The sequence below is a fragment of the Ambystoma mexicanum genome, chromosome 2p (assembly GCF_040938575.1).
Source record: "Ambystoma mexicanum isolate Mex_15411 chromosome 2p, UKY_AmexF1_1, whole genome shotgun sequence".
NCBI lineage: Eukaryota > Metazoa > Chordata > Amphibia > Caudata > Ambystomatidae > Ambystoma > Ambystoma mexicanum.
This window is the reverse complement of record NC_090923.1, coordinates 721,825,559-721,846,112: the sequence shown is the minus strand read 5'-3', so window position 1 is coordinate 721,846,112 and position 20,554 is coordinate 721,825,559. Positions and strand designations below refer to the sequence as shown.

The 20,554-nt window shown below is 43.8% G+C and overlaps 1 protein-coding gene across 8 annotated transcripts in view; it reads left to right on the top strand.

The window, feature by feature from the left end:
- RYR1 (ryanodine receptor 1) overlaps positions 1–20,554 on the top strand; it is a 946,449-nt gene that overhangs the window by 420,119 nt on the left and 505,776 nt on the right. For all 8 annotated transcript variants that reach the window (XM_069644325.1, XM_069644324.1, XM_069644319.1 and 5 more), the window contains 4 exons: positions 8,858–8,969; positions 10,042–10,162; positions 14,667–14,836; positions 20,126–20,346. In XM_069644325.1, coding sequence (XP_069500426.1) covers positions 8,858–8,969; positions 10,042–10,162; positions 14,667–14,836; positions 20,126–20,346 — 624 coding nt within the window. The remainder of the gene's footprint in view (positions 1–8,857; positions 8,970–10,041; positions 10,163–14,666; positions 14,837–20,125; positions 20,347–20,554) is intronic.

Genomic DNA, 20,554 nt, shown 5'->3' with positions numbered 1-20,554 from the left:
CTGGCTTCAGCTTTGTTACTTTTGGTTAACTTGTTATTCCCTGGCCAGATGTAATGCTCGCAATATGCATGGTACTTACTTCAAAAGCCAAAGACATCCTATTCTGTATTATTTATTAAATGCTGAAACATATTTACATAAATATTCAATTACCTCATTCAATCTTTTGTATTGTTGAATGACCATAACACTTACTGGAGTTTTTCTGCCACACGTAAATGTGGTAGTCTCCTTCTAGATAACCATGTGATACTATTGAATCTTAATCTTATGGTGCAGACTTCTCAATGTGTTTCTCTGACTCCTTAACCTCATCCCAGACCTAGTATATACAAAAACTGATATGTGAACACCATTAAAATGCGCTATGATACAAAAAACATTTGAGCGGCAAAAAGAGCCCTTCCTAAGGATTTCAGAGTTATCATCTCTATGAATATTGGTAGCCCACTTGTTGCACATTTTTCTAAGGCACGCCAGCAGGTGTACCGCAAATGGCTGAGATTGCATCAAAAGAACATAAACTGTGTACGTTGGAATATGCTCACAACAGCCATCTTAAACAACAGAAAAACATTCTGGGACTTGGTTAGAGACAAATTCCAGCCTTTACTTTGCATTGCTAATGTGGGTAAGCTGACTGGGAGATTTATTTGGGTGCAAATATTGGCAGATATCTGAATGAGGACTCTGAATGCGATCTCTCTGACGCCTCCTGGGAGTTCAATATGACAATACAGAGTATGAGCCATATTAAAGCCTCTCTAAAGACTTGTCTGGCTCTCGAGCCTGATGGCTTCAGTAATGCTTTGTTAAAATTAAATCCTGATTGGTTTTGCAGGCTCTTACATTAGCTTTTCAAATGCATCCCTGCCACTAATGTTATTCCTGCTTCTTGACGAGAGAGTATTATTGTGCTTGTTCTTAAGAAAGGATCCAGGCTTGGTGCTAAGAACTATCACCTGTTAAATGTCCCGTCCAAATTCTTTGCTAGAGTGTTGCTATTAAAACTCTCAGCTTGGGGGACAGAGGCTTCCATTATACCTAAGTTCCAAACTGGGTTTGTCAAAGGTGCCGGCATCCACACCATTATGTTGATATTGTCCAATTTGGTTCAATATTCTTGGCAGGTACGCAACTCAAAGGTCTATTCTGTGTGAGGGGTCAGAAATTTAAGGCATACAAGTAGATAGAGTTTTCCCACAAGTTGCCATTTTATGAATTAATAAAGGTGGGTTAACCGCCTCACTTTCCCTAAACTAATGAAGATTTCCCTACCTGTCCAACTAAGACTAAAGGAAAACACTCTAAAAAAGGTATCTGTCCCTCACACTTGTACATTCAATAAATCATACAAGTATTATATGGTCAAAAATAACAGTTACATTCAAGCATAAACTTTACAAACATGTATCCTTGTAACCAGGGTCGGATCCCCTTGCCCAGAATTAATTCAGGATTTTCCAGTCCAAAGTTCGAATTAATTAAGTTCCTTTCAATAGCCAAGTTCTGCTCCAAACACAAAGGTCTTTTCACGCCATACGTCTTTCACTTAGCACTGGAACAGTCTTATTGTTAAACAAAATGTATCACTCCTCAAAATACTTGTCCAAGTTCTTGATTGATAACAAGCTTTCAATCAAGCGTCAATATGATTTCTCTTCTTTCAAAAACATAGCTACGTCCACATCTCTTCTTCATAAACAACAAAGTTCTGTAAGGATGCTTTTACCACAGTTCATCACAGCACAATAAATGGATTTGCCACTTTCTTGCCATCACAGCATTCTACACATTGCTGTACTTCAATTATCTTCTTCCTGGTCCAATAACGTGCCAGGATTAACCCCTAATAGTCCCTTTCCTGGTGTACTCGCCTGCCAGTCTAAAACTCCTACCACTTCTACAAGTACTTTGTGGTGAGGCTGCTTCAAGTGTTCCACACTTCAATCCTCAATGTGGAAAAGTAAAATCCCAACAACTGTTTCATGAATAGGTCACAACACATTGACAATGTTTCTCAATCTGTTTAATTTCCCCCAGGCACTGCAGATTATATTTTTCTCCCCTTTGATAATAGTTAAATGGAGGTCTTCTGTTCTGTCAACTTTTATTTTCCTTAACTACTTCCTCATTAGCTTTGGCAATACTGGGTTTTCCTTTTTTGCCCTCTTTTGCTTTGGCAATATTGGCTTTCTTTAATTGCCCCTCTTTGACTTTGGCAATACTGGCTTTCTTTAATTGGCCTTCTTTGGCTGTGGCAATACTGACTTTCATTAATTGCCCCTTTTTTGACTTCGACAATATTGATTACAATTTTCTTCTACAAGTGCTCTTACCTTTAAAGAACATTCACCTTGTTTGAATACTCTTCCCTTTTGGCTTTGGCAAGGTGGTTGCAATATTCTTTTACCCTTTGATTAAACGTTATGCCCTTTTGGATTTGACAATGGTGGCTACAATGTTCCTCAACTCGATTTCCCTTAATAAACGAGTTACGCAGCTTTTGACGATATTGCATAAAATGTTCCTCAACTCGATGTCTCTTAACATAGAGTTGTGCCCCCTTTGATAATGTGGGATACAACGTTCTTCAACTTGATCTCTCTTAATACTTAATATACAAGTTGTCCTCAATTGCCATTCATTAATTCAGTATTCAAAATCTTTATCGGGAGTCAGCGTCTGTCATGGAGTGCCCCGGGGTTACCTGACACAGGCCAACTCACCGGTCTTTGCATGCTCCTTCAACGAACCCGCTGCTCTTTCTCCCTTTGTCGGACTCGCTCAGGCATCTGACAGCTCGGGTAATGTTTCCCTCGCTCACGCCTCCTGAAGGTGGAGGTTTTGATACTTTTGATGCTCTGCTCGTACTCGGTTAACGCCACACACTGGAGTCACACGCAGGATCAGGAGAGCTACTCCCTCTCTCAGGACAGCCAGCCTTCGTACCTCTTCCTGCTGCGCTTCCCCTGCATACACCAGGGCTTCCAACCTCGGCTGCTTCCATGACACGGCGTCCCACTTCTACTACAGCAGCAGCTCTGTTTCGCTCCACCTGACTCAGCTGCTCCCACTGCTTCTCCTTAATGGCCCGCGCCTTATGGGGTTTTATATGTTCAAACCTCCCGCTCAGGTGTGGGTTATTATAACCACTAGACCGCACAAAACAATTCTGTAACTCTGAGTCCCTCTTCCTCGTCCCAGTACCTAGGCATTATGGCACTTGAAGTCTCTAATGTTCTTATTCATTTCAACATTATTTAATCCCCTCTGATTGAATGATTTATGAAATGTACTATCAGGAGAAGGTTTCAAAGGAATTAATGGTTGACTCTTGGTTTTATAATTCAAACCTAAGGTGGATTTATAATTATCAGACGTTCTTACATACATCATTCCCATGTTTACCATAGGGATTTTCAGAGCTGACAATTTGGGTAATCTTGGGAAGGGAAGCCTTACTATGACAACAAGCCATTAGGTATTCCGCCATTAGAGAAACCTTCCTCTCAGAAGAGTATAAATATTGCGTCTCTCCCAATGGAGTCATCCTATTCCTGTGGTGGCCTTCTCCTCCCAGGCGATCCACCCAGCTAATAACACCCCTAGGGCTAGGGTCAGGTAGCAGCTGCCATTCTCTGGCCAGCTGGGAAGAGACTTCAGGCAGGGATTCTGTGAGAACTCTGCAGGATTCATCACACCTGTCTTTGTGGACTTTACTGCAGGTATTCCACTTGGTCTGCTAAGAATGTTAGTCACCTTATATTCTGACACCACTGTTAAAGTTAGATTGAACAACAATGGTGCAACCACTGCCCCCATTAACACTTATGTGGGCCTTAGAAAAAGCAGTATAATAGCACCATTGTTGTTTAATCTCTACTTAAGTGACCTTCCGACAGCCCTTGAAAATAACAACTTGGTTCCTCCTAGGCGTGGTATGTTAAAAATCCCCTGGCTCGGGTATGCTGACGATTTGGTCCTTTTGGACTTGGCACCCCTGGGTCTGCAGTGCGCTTTGAATAGCCTAACTACTTATTGTGCTGGTAATAACTTATCTATTAACACCAGGAAAACAAAATCAATGATATTTAGCCCAAAGGCAACTATGCAAAAACCTTCCTGACCCTTAAATTGGGCCCCTTATCTTTTGAAGAAGTGAGTTCCAATCGTGATGAATCCTTTGGAGAATGATGGCCCCATCATTCATCATCTTCCTCGTCCCATAAAAAGAAGTGTTGGTCCTCTAGGAGGGATGTTACATATGAAGACTCATCTGATTCTTCAGAACACCAGGTAACATTTCCCATCAGCTCATCATCTTTGGAAAAGTGGGAGCTGCTTAAAAAACAAATATTGGATATTGTTTGTAAAAGCTGCTGTGCTGAAAGTGACTAGCCTGGTGTCAGTGGCTGAACCAGAGCCCACTGCACCGTCAAACCTAGGCAAAGGCAACTTTAAATCCACCACACTTGAGATCCCGGCCCCTGCTTTGTTGTAGAAGCTTAACCTTGATGGTCAAGTCCATTGAGATAGCACATCAGAGGACTGCCCAGCTCGAGACTCAAATCAACATTGATCACTATACTATATTAAAATAATGCAAAATAACTTTGACAAAGAACTGTTACCTCCTGATAGCCCCAAATGAAGTCTGTGTTTTGGGACTCAGGGCATCCTGCATTTATTTGGTACAAGAGGCTTGATTGTGGAAGAGTTCGCTCCAATGGCTTCTGTGATTTCCGTTGTCTCCTGTTTTCAGGCTTGTTGTACAGGATCTCCTGTGGTGGGCCCAGCAAGACCACTTAATTGCAGGGGAATTGTTTATTGCAACCATGGCAGGTATTCATGGTGGTCATGGACACCTCTCTGAAGGGTGTACCTGACCAATCAGAGAGTGAGTGGGCTTTGGTCCTTGGCAGAGCGCAGGGTACACATCAACCCCTCACAGTGCAAGCAATCATGTTTAAACTGATTGCATTTCTTCCATTGATCCAAGGGAAGAGTGTCCTGATTCTGATGGATAGCACAATGGCCATACACTACTTCGATAAGAGGGGTGGCATGGGATAAAAGACCCTGTGCAGAGAAACAATGTGGCTCTTGTTCTGGGTCTTGGAGAATAACAACACTCTTTCAGCAGCCCATGGCGCCAGGGCAGAAAATGTGGTTGTGGATGGCTTGAGCACGCTGGGCTAGATCTCCCATGAGTGTGAGCTTTGCCAGCAAGTCATTCAAGAATTCTTTGACTTTTGGGAGCCCCTCAAGTGGATCTGTTTACCTCCAGTGTCAAGGACGTGCAAGCTGTTCTGCTCCAGAGTGGCACTTCAGCCTCCTCTGTGCATTCCTACCAGTTTCCGCCATCGTCAGATTCTGAGGAAGTTATGGAGATTGAAAACCACTATTATTCTGATTGCCTTGTAATGGGCCATGGGGACGTGGTACTCAGATGTACTTTACATAACAACATTCCTTCCTAGATGTCTCACAATGAGAGTGGAACTCCTCTTCCAATGTCGAGGGGTTGGGGGTGAGATCTTCACCTGAGCCTCAGCATACTCTTCCTCCATGTGTGGCTGCTGAGAGGGATGAGGTATGGGGATTGGTCCTGGAGGTTCTCCTCTCTCCCAGAAGATCTGCCACCAAGGCCATCCATAACTGTCATTGAAGGAAGGTTACCATCATGGTGTGGTGAGAAGGATCTGGACCCTTTATCTTGCTCCACAGTTTCAGTCTGTGTGTCTGCTCTCTGCCTCCTAGCAGGGTTTCAGGTTGGCACAGCTAAAGGTTATTTGGCAATTATTTCTATCTTTAAGAGGACTTCAGAACAGGCTCTGACTTTACAATTTTGACGGTTATGCATTTCATAAGTGGTTTAGTAAATACTAGTGGAAAAGCCTGTGTACACGGGCTAATGTGCATAAAGGAAGACATTTTCAGAGTGTAAATATATTATGTGGTGTATTTTATCGTTATTTATGCTAATAGAAAAAACATTTTTGTTAAGGATCTTGTTCCTTTTATGTGGAGGATTAGTAACTTCAAACAAAATCTCACAGAATCTGTCGGAAGTTCAACATAGTACATATAGCCAATTGTTGTATCTGCTCCTCATTGCCTTGGATTTTGGACTCAAATATATAATGTTGAGGGATGTCAGAGTAATACCATTCAGGTACAGAATGAATCAAAGTAGACATGAGACCATAAAATAAAGTAAATTGAAGTCAAATAAAGTTTAAAACGTAAATGAAGAATATTATTGATATAATAATACATACCAGGAAATATTACAATCAATAATTAAATAACACATTAAAGAAGACATTTATTATGTTGGAGAAATAATGCAAATAAATTGAATTTCAGTTTATATATTTCTTTTAATGTATATATGTTCTTATTATTGTATGCATAAGTCAACGGCTCCCTCTAGCGGTGATCACATGAAATACACATTTTGTTTGCCTGGAAGTTGAACTTTAAGTCTTTTTGTTGTATGCGTAAGGCAAGGGCTCACTCTAGTGATGATAATTGCAAAGCAGGAAGGGCAGCTTCGGACAAACATACCTCTGGCCTTTTATTATGTAGCATGATGTTTCCTCCATGCTACATTGTGGGCATCTTGCTCTTGTATTTTTGATGGGGTCTCCCTTTGAACCCGTCTATTCTTGTTCTATGCGATTGTTGATGCTGAAAGTTGTCTTTATGTTGCCCATTATTTCGTCCAGAAGGGTAAACAATCTTCAGACATTGGGCCTCATTAGGAGGAAGGCGACCACGGTATGAACGGTGCCGGTAAGAGACCGGCACCGTTCATACCGGGCCGCCACATTACGGGTCCTGCAGCGGGTCCCGCTCTGGACACCTGGTCAGACCAGACGTCCAGAGCGGGACCGCTAGCAGAAGAGGATGCTAAAAATGGTCCCGTCACTAACGGGCCCGTTGTTAGCACCCTCGCCATTCCCATTGAGCCCTTTGGGGCTCACATCGGAATGGGGATGTACCGGGTCCCGCAAAAGGGAATTACCGGGCCCTCCAAGGTTAGAATGGCCCGGTAAGTCCCCTTTTGCGGGACCCAGACCCGAGTTTGGAGGTAGCCATGCCGCTACAAACAGCGCAGCTACCTCCAAACTCGTAATGAGGCCCATTGTCTTGCAAGCCTCCATATTTAGTGTGCTCCAATGAAAAGGTCGCCCTTTTACTAAAACGTTCTTTCCTCCCTATGGTGATCTCAGAATTTCATTTAAGTCAAATAGTTCAGCTTCCCGCCATTTTTCTTATTCCTCTTCTTTCAGAAAGGTAGAAAAGTTTCATGGCTTGGACCTCAGAGGAGGTACTTAGTTTTTTACATTGCCAAGATAACAGACCTATCAAAGGGTGAACACTTTTCATAGCTTTAGTTTTACAGAGAGGTGTGCTTGCATTAGAAAGTTGCCAAGGAACAATCTCGGCTTCGTCACATACTTTTGCAAAGTACTATTTCTTGGATTCAAAATCTGGCTAGGATGAACATGTTGGAAGGGCAGCAATATAAAAAGGTCTGGTGTGAGGTCCTACTCCTCAGTGTCCTCCCTTCTCGTTATGTTCTGTCCGACTATGGGTCTCTATCTAAGATAAGGAATCTGTGGGAGGATGCAGTTCATTAGGAGAACAAATTACTTACCTCTGGCAAAATTCTTTCAGATGGATTCTCCTCCCACAGACCCCTCATTGCCCCTCCCATCCTGCCTCACATGTAGGGAGATCGTCCAATTTCCAGAAACTGTTTGTGTTTCCCTTAGCTGCTGAGCATGGAGGACATAAGTGAGAACTGAAGTTACGAGGCATGGTGAGCGCTATTCGTGGTACTGATGGTGCCACTTCCAGAGCCAGGGAGTGGAAATGTTGAGGTGAGTCGATCCTCAGCTCCACTATGTCCCCTCCTGTGAAAACCGTATGATAACACCTGCTGCTGCCTATTGTATAACTCAGATGAGGAATCTGTGGTGGAAAATCCATCGGAAAGAACATTACCAACATTACCATCGGCCAGGTGCTTCATTCCCTATGTGTGTCCTACTGAAATACAAAGCAGTCGGACACTAAAAAGAGAATTTATTTTGCTTGTAAACTCCTCTGACTTCTAATCAATCATTGTCTTAAATCTTCTCAAGTATGTATCTTGGTTCAGCATCTTTTTAACAAATATATGTTTGTGATTACTTTTTCACCGTATTGGGACATCTCCTATTTCATCTTAGTGAAATTCATTGTATACTCTGTGATAAAAGTAATCCTTCTAGATGATTAATCCAACCCCAAATTCTTCAATGTTACATGTTAACTATTTCATTCATCCGGATAAATCATCTTCCAGATTGTATACCCAAGAAGATATATTCCAATCTCAAAAAACATGTTCATGATGTAAGGCAATTAAGGTTTGAAAAGTGTGGTTCTCCATGGTACAGCTGTTAGGTGAATCTCTGGTTTGGAATCCTACGGGCCCACCATTCACAAGTTGTGTTTAACACACTATTAATGCCTTCTTTCACCTTCAGGGCCTTTCAATGTTTTGACAATATGATCAAAGATATGCAGCATAATCTGCAAAACTACCGAAATAATATTTAAAGCAGAGGCTTATGCCAACCTGAACTTCCTGGTGCTGGTGTCCGCCACTGCTGAGCAGAGGCAGCACTACTATTCTAGTATGGGGCTTCCCGTGGCAGTCGTGAGTTTGGTCCTGTGGCCAACAGGCAATAGCACGCCTATGTTCTTGGGGTATAATAGGAACTCTCAGCATTCCCTCAATGTGGGGCTTCTGTCACAATGTCTTAAACAAAGCTGCTTCTGTCTTTTTTCCTGACAGGTATGCAAGCGAGGAATCTCACGAAGAGCACCGTGTGCACTTGGGCAACGCCATTATGTCCTTCTACGCGGCACTGATTGACTTGCTGGGGCGCTGTGCCCCTGAGACGCACGTAAGTCGGCAGGATGTGCCAGGTGGGGTCAGGCAATTGAGCCATCTGTTTGTGGATCGCTGTTGCCAACAGCCCTCTGTTATTGCTTGCTTCACTGCTGGGCTTTTGCCCCACCCCCAAACAAAGCTACATGATGACACTGTTCTAACCCTTCTGGCAGTGTTCCTTCTTGTGTTTGCTTGTTTGTTTTACTATTTGTATTGCGCACCAGATCCGACGGTATCAGGGCGCAAAGCATAAGATAACTCACAGCTTAGTTACACATCAAGGTAATACAATACAGAAAAGGTATACAGAACAGGAGCTATGTGCAAGTAATACAATCAAATGGAAACATGGGCAGGATCTACTCAGGTAGGGACAAATACAGTAGACAGTCAGGAATATGACTGATAAAGTTTGAGGTCTAGGCAAATATAAACTTTAACTAAGTTATTTGCATGGGAGCAGCGAGGGTCAGTTCTAGATGTCAGGAGCGGGCCTTGTAGTATCTTGTTTTGGGTGGGTGTCTTTGAAGCAGCTCAATCAACGTTGCTTTATGTGTGCCTAGAAATGTGAAAGTGAGTCTTCACAAAATAGGTTAGGACGCAAAAAGCCAACACAAATTCTAGAGAACTATCAGAGTTAGCAAAAAGGAAAACCAAAATAAATTGAATTTCTGACTTAACATCCTTTTGTATTGTCTACCTTTACCACTTATAACTCTTCATATTCAATCTTATCTGCCATTGTTTCTTTTTTGCTACTTTCATTTGTCCGTTTCCACTTACTCGCAATCTGTTACCTTTCTGTGTGTTCTATTTTTTTCTCTTTCCTATTTATTTTATACGCGGCATGCTTTTTTAATCTCCTTGCATTCTCATTGTTTCTCTATGTGTTTGTATTTTTTTGCTTCTTTCTTTCTTCCCTCCTTTCCTTTCTTGCCGTTTCTTTCTCTCTTTCTTTATCACTCTTCCTTTTTGCTTTCTCTCTTTTTTCCATGTTTTAATCTGTTTGTATTTTTTTTTACAAACCCTTATGCTGAAAATTCATGTTTTCCCTTGTACACATTATTTCTATTTCCTCTTTGCAGCTGATTCAAGCTGGTAAGGGGGAGGCCCTCCGTATCCGCGCCATCCTACGCTCCCTCGTGCCCATTGAGGATCTAGTGGGGGTGATCAGTCTTCCTCTCCAGATTCCAGCATTTGGGAAAGGTAGGCAATAATTCTCTCAAAAGGGGGAATGGATTGACTGTAATCCTCTTGTGAAAAGGGGGGTGGGGGGTGATAGGAAACAAGATCAGTAACTAATGCAGTAGATTAGAAAGCTCTGTATTATTTAATAATGATGTAATATGCACTCTTTGCTAGTCCGGTATGGATTACATAATGATTTGACTCTTTAAGTGGGGATTGTCCACTTCCAGCTGCAAGTTGTAGGGCAGGAGGCAACCAGGTTAGAATGGGCAACTCCCACATTTTGCATTGGGATTCCACACACTAATAATCTAAACATCAAGTGGATGTGTACTTCAGCCAACCGCTAATATTAAAAAAGTGAAGTGTGACATTTTGTAGCTGGAAGAATGACTGACGGTGGTGCTAGAGTTTGAACAAGGTTTTATTATTTCCAATCAGTAGGTAGTCAGGTTTGACCCTCTCAGTGTATTTTGAGAAATGTGACATAAATTCCCAGCAGGCAGTGCTTTGTACACTATTTGTCTTTCTCTTTGTGTACTGTCAGTATGGGCTTACTCTTCCAATCTGTTTTGGTCTTTCACACTGGGAATCTGGATGCTGTGACCCATTATGCAGGTTCAGCACTGGCCTTTCTTAGCCTGTTTTGGGAAACTGGATGCATTGCTCCAGCAACCAACAGTTTATCACCCGCTAGTGTTCTCAATACGCTTGGGAAGTTTGCCTTCTCAATCCCAGTCAGCAGCACTTTCTCCATCACAGATTCTATCATTGCTGCTCTCGGAGCACATGCACAGATACCAGTAGGCAGCCCTGTGTGTGTCCATAATTCTTTGTTTTGCAATCTCAGGCTCAGTGTCTGTTTAGACAGACTTCCTAGTCTTGGTGATTCTAGGACCACTTTTTAAGGCACCTCAACTTTTCGCCATTTCCCTTATTTCTTTGAATCACTGGGCCTCATTCCGAGATTGGTGGTAGTCATGGCGCTATTTGCGCCATGACTGCCACCAATAACGGGTCCGACCAAACGTACCTTACGGCTCCTGTTAGGGGACCTCAGAATCGGGCGGTAGGGGAATACCGGCACTGGTCTCCTTACCGGTGCCCGGTATCCCCTACCGCCCGACTCGGAATGAGGCCCACTGACTTTTTTTTGGTGGAAGAGGGACTTCTCCTGAAGCCCCCTGCCTTTGCAACACTTTTTACCTCACTTAAGGTGTATGCTATTGGGACACCACTAATGCACCCAGAGGTGTGACTGGGGCACCCCATATTTGCTCTAGGGTGATTATACCACCCTATATTGGTTTTAGGGAGTAGGTTGGTGATAGTTGTACTTTAGTTTTTGCTCCATCAGTGGTGCGTGCCATTTGGCCGCGTTGGTTGCATTGTGTATTTTCAATCCTTCTCTTAGCCATTTTGTATATTAGGGCTGTCTTTGTTCAGGGCAACCCCGAGGGGGGCACACAATGGCCATTCTGACGATGTGGGCACTTTGTGATCCCATATGGTATCCTCCATATTGGTTTAAACTGGTTTAATCCAATGTAGGTCCCTGGGCTCACCTTCTCACTACCTGTGGGAGTTTGTCTAGGCTGAGTGGCAATCCTATTGACCAACCAGTATGGTCGGTCATCTGACCCTTTCCCCCCAGGTCCCTCTAGTAATTGGTTGGCTGACCTTTGGCCAGCCCCCTTTTACAGTGGTACTTAAATTCGTAAAGCAGAACAAAAGTGGTGATGGCGGGAAGGTTTAGATTTAATCTTACCCTCTAGTATTGCTCGTGGAAACCCTCCACATCATAATTCATCAGCCTGCCAAAGCCATTACAGAAAGGGAACATGGCATAAGTAAATCAGGCTTTGTTCCACTCCTTAAGGAGTAGTCCAGCCCAAACTGCTTAGTCACATCCCTCCAGCTTGAGACCACAAGCATCCCGAGACATTTATCGACCTTATATGTCATCATCAGTGAGGTGTAGATTGGGTCTTTATGGCCAGAAGGCTCAGAACACATTTCTGTGGATACGTTCCCCATTCAGAGTGACGGAAGCAGAACCATAGAGATGGCTGGAACGCTTTAAATTAATCTTAATCTCTGGGATTGCTCTAGGCAACCCTCCAGACAATCATTCTTCAGCCTGCCAAGTCATTTCATAAAGGTGAAAAGTCCTGCCTAGTCGCTGCCTCTCTATCCTGCTGTTCTGGAACTTGGAAGAAGCAGGTCTGCTGAAGGTGTTTTCCAGCTGTTTTTGAACTCTCACCATGCTGAATGAGTGTAGCATTTTGGGTATATCCCGGTTCGGTTTTTCTGCTCCTGGTAGTCCAGTCTGGGAATTTTGTATTCTCCTGCTGCCTCCTGTTGTGCACTGGGTCAAGCCTTCCACACCAGAAGCATTTTCTGGGACGTGTACTGTCGTTTTCCACCTGGCTCCTCCGCCTTGGTGTTGGTAGCTGCCACCACTAAAAATCTTTGAACACCAACACCCCACCTGATCTATTCCTTGGGACATCCTGGGAAATCCCCCACCATTATCCCCAGGGTGGAGTGGTTTTTTGTTTTGGTGATTGAGCCACTGGCAGCCACCTCCAGGGGTTCCCTCGTCTTCCCAGAGTCTTCCTCGCTGGATTCTTCACTCCTGGCATGAAGGTTGTAATTGTGCGAAGAGTGTTTGTTCTTTTCCTTGTTTGTAGGGGTTGTTGCTGGATCAGGGTTCAAGCCCCTGGGCACTATATCCTGTGAACCACACCCCGGTGGGCAACCTGTACTTACCTGGGTTGTTTTGCCGTGCTAGAGCCGTTTTCACCAAAATGTCCACTTTGCCTACTTACCTCTGAGCTCCTGGGGTGGGCCATTAATCCTGATGCCGTTAGTGCTCCTTCGAGTCAGGGGTCGAGATTCTTTAGAGGGAAGTCTCAACCGCGTTTCCCTTTGACTGACATTGGGGATCCCTCTGCTGTGGGTCGTCTGGTTCTTTCACAGAACTCTGGATCAGTTGGTTTTGTTCTCCTCTGATTCTCCCTCGGATTGTTCGCTGCAGATTCCACGCATGTCCGTCAAAACGGACTTGCCTCCATCCAAGAAGATGGCCCATTAATTGTGTCCCATTGATTCCTATGGAGCTTTCTACCTGTCCTGGAACTTTCCTAAAGTGACTCTGAGGGTACTTACCTGCCCCTGAACATTTCTCCTGTACCTACAAAGGGTTCAGTGAGTTCTAGCCAAACTGGAATTTTAGGGCTTATCATTGATTGCCCATATGCGTTGGGGGCTAGCCACCTGGTCCAGGGCCTATCATATATATAATAGGGCTCGGTTGTGTCTTTAGGGCACTGTGCTCAATTGTGCAGGACCATAGGGTACTTTACCTGCTTTTCTAGGTTGTGTTGTTCCCTTGTTACCCGCTCCTCTGCTAATTTATGTTGGGAGCCTATCTGAGATAGTGGGCCCACATATAGACAGTGGTGTGAGCAGAATATTTTTCAATATTTACTTTTTTTTTTATAATGTACTAAGTATTGTTGAAGTCTTCACTGTATTGTTAACACTTCCCTGTGATTTGATACGCTTTGTTGTATCATAAATCACTGCAATACACTAATTTGAAGCCTTACAATGTAGATACCATTTACTACCTTGCACCAGTCTTTTTCTACTGGTTTTAGTTACGAGTAGAGTCTTTTCTGGAGCTTTTACTGTTATTTATCACATAACCAACCTGAAGTACTTAGCCTAATACTTGTTTCTTGCTACATAACTTGGTAATATAGAGTAGATATTTTTTAGTATATTCAGTGTGGATTATTTGGCTGTGTGTTTGTCTGGCACCAAGTGGTGTGTGACACCAGCCGTCTCTCCTTTTAAGAGTGAATCTAGACCAGTCTGTCGTGTTACCATAGCCAGAGGTTGGAACTTTGTGAAAACCCTGCAAGCCCACTAAAGGTTGGTCTTCCTGAACCCCTCACCAGAGGACTTCAGAAAAACCTACTAGCACTGTGCCTAAGGACCTCATGGTAACACATCACCATTTAATGTACGTGACTGGCCAACTGCAAAGAAAGGATGCAGTTAGCGACAAACAATCCAGATTACAAATTAGGTCTTTTTTGCTTGACTACAAACTTGAAAAAAGAGGCCGTCCGATTCTTGTACTTCAGAATCATATCTGGACCATGCTCCCTTCGGCATTTGGTCCTTTTTCTTACCGTTGACTCTGTTTGTTGGACAATATTTCTTCTGGGATGAGAAATAATGTACTGGCTTGTTTCAACCCTTCAAACCCCTGCTTAGGATATCAAATTGGATATTGGGTAAACTGAACAGCCAAACAATTTGGAAAATGAAGCCGTCAGAAATATACCGCTTTTATTATGCAAAGAAAAAATTGGCTCCAGGTTATAATCTGCTTTTCCATCATAGTTTCTTGATATGTGCGGCCTCCCCTCTTGGTTTTGTTGTCAGAAGTCGTCATATGAATAACGCGTATTGCATCTTTATGCTTGCTTGCTCTCTTCACCCACAGATGGGAACATTATCGAGCCAAAGATGTCTGCCAATTTTGTCCCGGATCATAAGGCACCCATGGTGCTGTTCCTGGATCGCGTCTATGGTATCGAGAACCAGGACTTTCTGTTGCATGTGCTGGAAGTGGGCTTCCTGCCAGACATGAGAGCGGCAGCTTCCCTGGACACGGTAAGTGACATATCTTGTTCTATTGATCACGTGCACAGCTGAAAAGCTGATACGATGTGTTCAAGCATCCAGAAACGGTATACCTGAATGCACCTGAATATATCAAATGGTCTTGCGTTCTCTAAATCAGTGCAATGCAAAAACACCAGCTTATTGAATGCAAGATCTGTGTCTGCAGTCTATCCAATGAACGTGCAGTTAGCATGCTATTGAAACATTGCAACTCAAAAGGGCAAGTGTTGTGGGCCAGCTGTTGCCCCTGTCAGTGGTTTCAGTCACAAGCCATTGAATGGTTGCCGACTGCCCAGAGCAGACAGTAACAGTTTGCAAAGTGTAGGGGCTCGCAAAGTTTAGAGGCCCCTGGAGAAGCGCTTACATTCTCCAGTTGTTCAGAGCTTTGATTATGCAGACAGCACTCTAACAAGACCACTGCCTGCACCCACGAAGTTTGTTGTCACAGAAGACCATTTGACTACTTTTTGACAGCAGTCCCTTTAATGGACAGTAGTTGCAACTTAATGTGCTTTAGGAAGACACACGCAGGCATGAAAGCCTGGCATCTCATGCAGGCATCCGTCCCTGTAGTTGCCACTGTGCGGCGAGGGGCACAAGCCTGATGAGCTTCATCAAACCTTATGAGGCTGCCTGCGTATACCTCATTGTGAACAGACTGTGCCTTGTGTCTGATTTGTAGATCAGCTGCAGAGTAATGTTTGGCCAGCGTTGCGATACTGTGCTCTGACTCGGCCAGATAGTACACCTGGTTTGTTTTTTATTGGGGTTCATAGGTCATAACTTTGTTATGTTGCGTTATAGGGATTTTGGCTGCGCCACTGTGATTTGCATGGTTTCCAGGTGCGTTGGTGGATCTCAAAGAGCGGGCAAGTGGTTGAGTTAGTGAGAGGAGAAGGAATGTGCAAGCTAGCCGTGCTATTGTGTTGATGTGTGCAGACTGGTAGTACCCTGAGCTTTGCATGCTGTTCTGCTTCTAGATGTTATTTGTTTCCAGGGGGTGCCACATGTACCCATGGTGTCAGGCTGCACAGGGATTGATGTAAGTTGGGTGCAGAAGTGTAGTGTTGTTTTGGTACAAATGTGATGGAAGGAATCTTTGTCGTGCCATTTGCTGGCAGAGAAGTTGGTAAGTTAAGCATTTAGTAGTTAGAGAGTAGGAGAATGAGGTGTTAATCGGAAGTTAGCAAAGGGTCGAAGGAAGATTGGAGCAAATGCCTGGTGTCAAGGCTACCTTGGTGTGTTTTTAAAAAACAGGTCTTCGAGGTTTTCCTTGAAAGTCAAATCAAATGATCCTCAATTGCGTGGATTTCCCTTTGGGAATGAGTTCCACAGTTTATCCACGATGTTAGAGAAAGACGATTGCCCTCTATCTCTTGTTGGCGTATCACACGGTTTCTGCTAGAGCCAAGTGTTCTCCTTGATTGGTAAGGAAAGCACTTTCCTTTTATGAACTCAGCTCTATGCCCCTGGAGGGCACTATGGACGATGAAGAGTGCTATGAAATTAATATTTGTTCTTAACGCTAGGCATTGGAGTGATCTTAGAGCTGGCATCATTTGTTCCCTGGTCGATTCCAACAACGCCTTGCCACTGTGTTCTGACTGCGTGGACGTTCCACATAAACCTGGGCCACCTGGCGAACCGCCAAATGAATCCTTAAGCACTCTTTTTGCTAGAACTTGTGTGCACACATTTTGCTCAGATTTGTTTTCATGATGATTTAGTCAATTGAACCCACTTCACTTTACATCTCTTTTAAAACGTGAAGTGCTGCACTGGCCGCTGTGTTCCCTCTGGGAGCACTATGAGTACAAAAGAATGAAACCCAGACAGGAAGCGATGTAGCCAGTGATAATGGGGCCATTGTCCATATGCTGATGGATAGTCACATATATAATACTGACATTTACAATTTCAATTAGTGTAATAGTGAGTGAGGAAGGATGTTTGGTCCTTTCTTGCAACATAAACCCACAATATGCTGAAAGAGACACATAAAGCCCTATTACATTAATCTAGTAAAGGCTAAGATCCAAGGTTTCTCTGCCTGTCTCTCTCCATCTCTCAGGCACACACCGACACAAACTTTTGTGCTTTACCTCTTCTTTATCTACCCCTATTTTCTCTCCTCCTGTTCATAAGTATCTCCTCTCTCTCCCTTCCTTCTCTCCCAACCCGCTCTCAGCCAATGCCTACCTCATCTAAACACTGTTCCTCTGCTTAGCTCTTTTATTCCTGTGTTCATCTCTTCCTCTTGTCTTTTCTCCACACTATCTCTCAATTTCTTTCTCATTTCCTTTCCTTACTCTCTTCTTTTCTCTATTACTTCCTTTATCTGTCTTCCCATCAGTTTCCTGTTACCACCTCTTTCATCTGCAATCTCTCAATATCTCACTATTTTACCTTCTTTCTTTCACGTGTCAAACCTCTCTCTCTCTCTCTCTCTCTCTCTCTCTCTCTCTCTCTCTCCCTCTCTGTATCAGACATAGACAATCAAACATGCACTCGTCTTCTGTTTTAGTCTTGGCCCCTCTATCGTCCTCTGATTGTGTCATCTCTCCCTAATCTCATTCCCTATCTAATTGCATCATCCCAGATTATTTTTGTCCCATAGCTACATTTCTTTTAATGATCTCTCCCCCTTTCTTCTTCGTCTCTCTTCTTCTCATGTTTTTCTCTTCTCTTCCTCTTCTTCCCTGTTAATCCCAGGGGTGGATTTAGGGAGGCTAATTTATAATAGTGAACAGGGAAGATACTGCATTTAGCCAAACCCATTCAAAGTAGGTAGCAGCACCGCATCGCATAGACTCAGGTAGTGTGCTAGAGTTGTCTAGGGCTACAATGAGTCATACATAGTACTCCAATAATTCCAGTTAGACAGAAAATATACATGTTTAGTATGTCTTTAAAATAGACATGAAGCAATGAAACCTTTGGGTATTTCCACACAACACTATATATATATATATATATATATATATATATATATATATATATAACACACACACACAATTGGGGGTTCTGACTAGAACCCCTACACTTTACCTTAAAGACAGTGAGGCACTACAGAGCATAGCATAAGCAATACTTTGAATAGCTGTGTGCAGTCAAGTGGGTGAAGAGAGAGAGAAACAGTTGATACAAAACCAGTAAACACATGTAAGTAACCAAATAAGCATATTAAAGATAAAACACCTATAAGCAAAGCTAGAATTAGATCCCTAACTGTTAGTAAGTCCAACCCTGAGATAGGATGCGACCGTGTGCTCTACAGTCACCAGCTACACAAGATGTACTGTTCAGGTAGATTGGATTGCTATTGGATTACAGCAATGGCAGTGGCTGATATTAAGTGTTCCAAACGTTTGGAAAAGTTCAGGCAAGCAACTCCCTCAATCCAACTACATTAGGGTAGGCCAAGGGGCGGATTCTCGACTAGACCACCACCGATTTAAGTCAGGAAAGAGAGAGGTTGGGGCAGGACGTTACGCCAATTTAACCCTTTGGAGGAGAGTGGGGGGACAAAACAAATATGTTAACTTAGACCCATAACTCGGATTTTCCCAGAGACCACTTTAGAGGTTCCGGAATTTGTTGGGGCCATGTATTTCTGTCCTCGGTCCGATTGTGGAGGGTGGGGGGGCCCAGAGAGCACCTTTTACAGAGGTCATTTTTGGACACAGGATTTAGTTTTGGTCAGGCACAGTACCGGTATTACAGTTCAATGGACTGTCCAGCTGATCACCTTGCCACAAAAGAGAGTAGAGTTCTGCGGAGCAGGCGACCACAGGAGACTTCCAAGGAGGGAAGAAGACAGGATTTAACAGGAGTCAGCATGGTCAGGTGGCAGTAGGCGATCTTCGGTTGGTGACCTAAGGAGCTGGTCCTGCATGTCTTCAGCTGGGACTAGAAGGCTGAAAATGCAGGCATCGTGTAGCACAAATTGAAGTCCCTCAAGTTCCAAGGTTTCCCAGGAGAGAGCTGATTAGTTTACCCAGTGGTCCTGGGACACTTCCGAAGGCTCAACAGGCACAGATCCTTGGGCAGTGATTGAAACTTGTTGTTCCCACTGGTCCAGCGGTTAAAGCACTGACAAGGGCCTTCATGAGTTCAGGGCCGAGGAGCAGGGCTTCCGTGGGACATGGCCTGATGCAATGCTAGTCAGCTGCAATGGTTGTCCTCAAGTTTTCAGTGAGCTGCACTTCTTCATAGGGGTCTTGGTTCCAACGAGCTTCGTCAAGTGGCTTCAGAAGTACTCCTTTTATTCAGGATTTGGAAGATACCAGTTCCACCAATGGTAAGTATCTGCATCATTTAAAGCGGCTATCGAATCATGGAATGCCACCGGCCAAACATTCTGTCCAGCAACAGACACTCAAGGACACAGATGTGGGCTGGGCCAATCCCAGGACCCACATCTGCCCAGACACAACGACCTCCACTTTGCCTGACAAAGCAGAGGCTTTGCCCGGGAAAGGGCTTTCCATATAAGGCAATTCCGGACAGAGAGGGAATGAAGAAGGCCAAAGGACAATTTGGCCAAAGGACAGGCGAAAATCGTGTAGGACAGCCATTTTACATTATATGATGCTCTTTAAGGCATTATGCTGTAAAATGCAGAAGTAAAATATCAAAAGCTCAGCAGAAGAATATGTGTTGCCACCAGCCCATCCTGGACGCTTTGCATTTGTAACCACAAAGTTGCAAAAGAAAACGTTATAAGAATACAAAATACCTAACAGTGCTTCACTTTAAGGTGATGTGTGCAACTTTACAACTACAAGAAACTTCCTAAGGAAGACATCTCTCTCAGTCCTGGTAGTCGCAGGTACTGATCAGTTTCCTGATTCAAATGAGCACAAAGCAAGGGAAGCCGACCAGCATTCAAAAACAAAGCAGAAGAAAGGGTGTCCCATAGACGCCTATGGTATGAAAGCAGCAGAAAACAAAATATGTCCTAACATTCCTCATAATACCATTTTCATCTGCACTACACGTCTCCCTTCTCCTTAAGCCTATCTTGCTCTATGTTTCATGTCACTGCTTTCTAGGTGTCCACTCTTCTCTTGTGATCCATCCCTCTCCTGCGCCTCCTCCCTTTTTTTATCGTTTCCTCTCCCTTATCCTTCCCTCTGTGTCACTTGTTTCAGTTTCTCACTTTTTCACTTTTTTCCGATTCTCTTTTTCCCAACTCTGTCCCTCTCTTGTCCCTCAAACTATCTCCCATGATCCTCTTTCTCTATGATCTCAACGTATTTTTATGTTTTCCCGCAGGCGGCCTTCAGCACCACAGAGATGGCACTGGCCATGAACCGCTACCTCTGCTTGGCAGTGCTACCCCTTATCACCAAATATGCCCCTCTTTTTGCTGGCACTGAGCATCGCGCCATCATGATTGACTCCATGCTGCACACCATCTACCGCCTCTCCAGGGGGCGTTCTCTCACCAAGGCTCAGCGGGATGTGATCGAGGAGTGCCTCATGGCGCTCTGCAGGTATGGACAGTGGATTTTGGTAAGGCGATGTCACTGAGCCACCACTCAAAGTCAGTTTGGCATATGTGTATGTCCAGAGATTCCTATTGTCTTTGAAGTTTGTGTGTGGGTAAGGCACAGTCTTCTGCTTTTGTTTGATGATACGTAATTTGGGCGCCTAGACATTGCATTGTCAGAGCAGGGATAACATCTGTTTGTAGTTTATGGT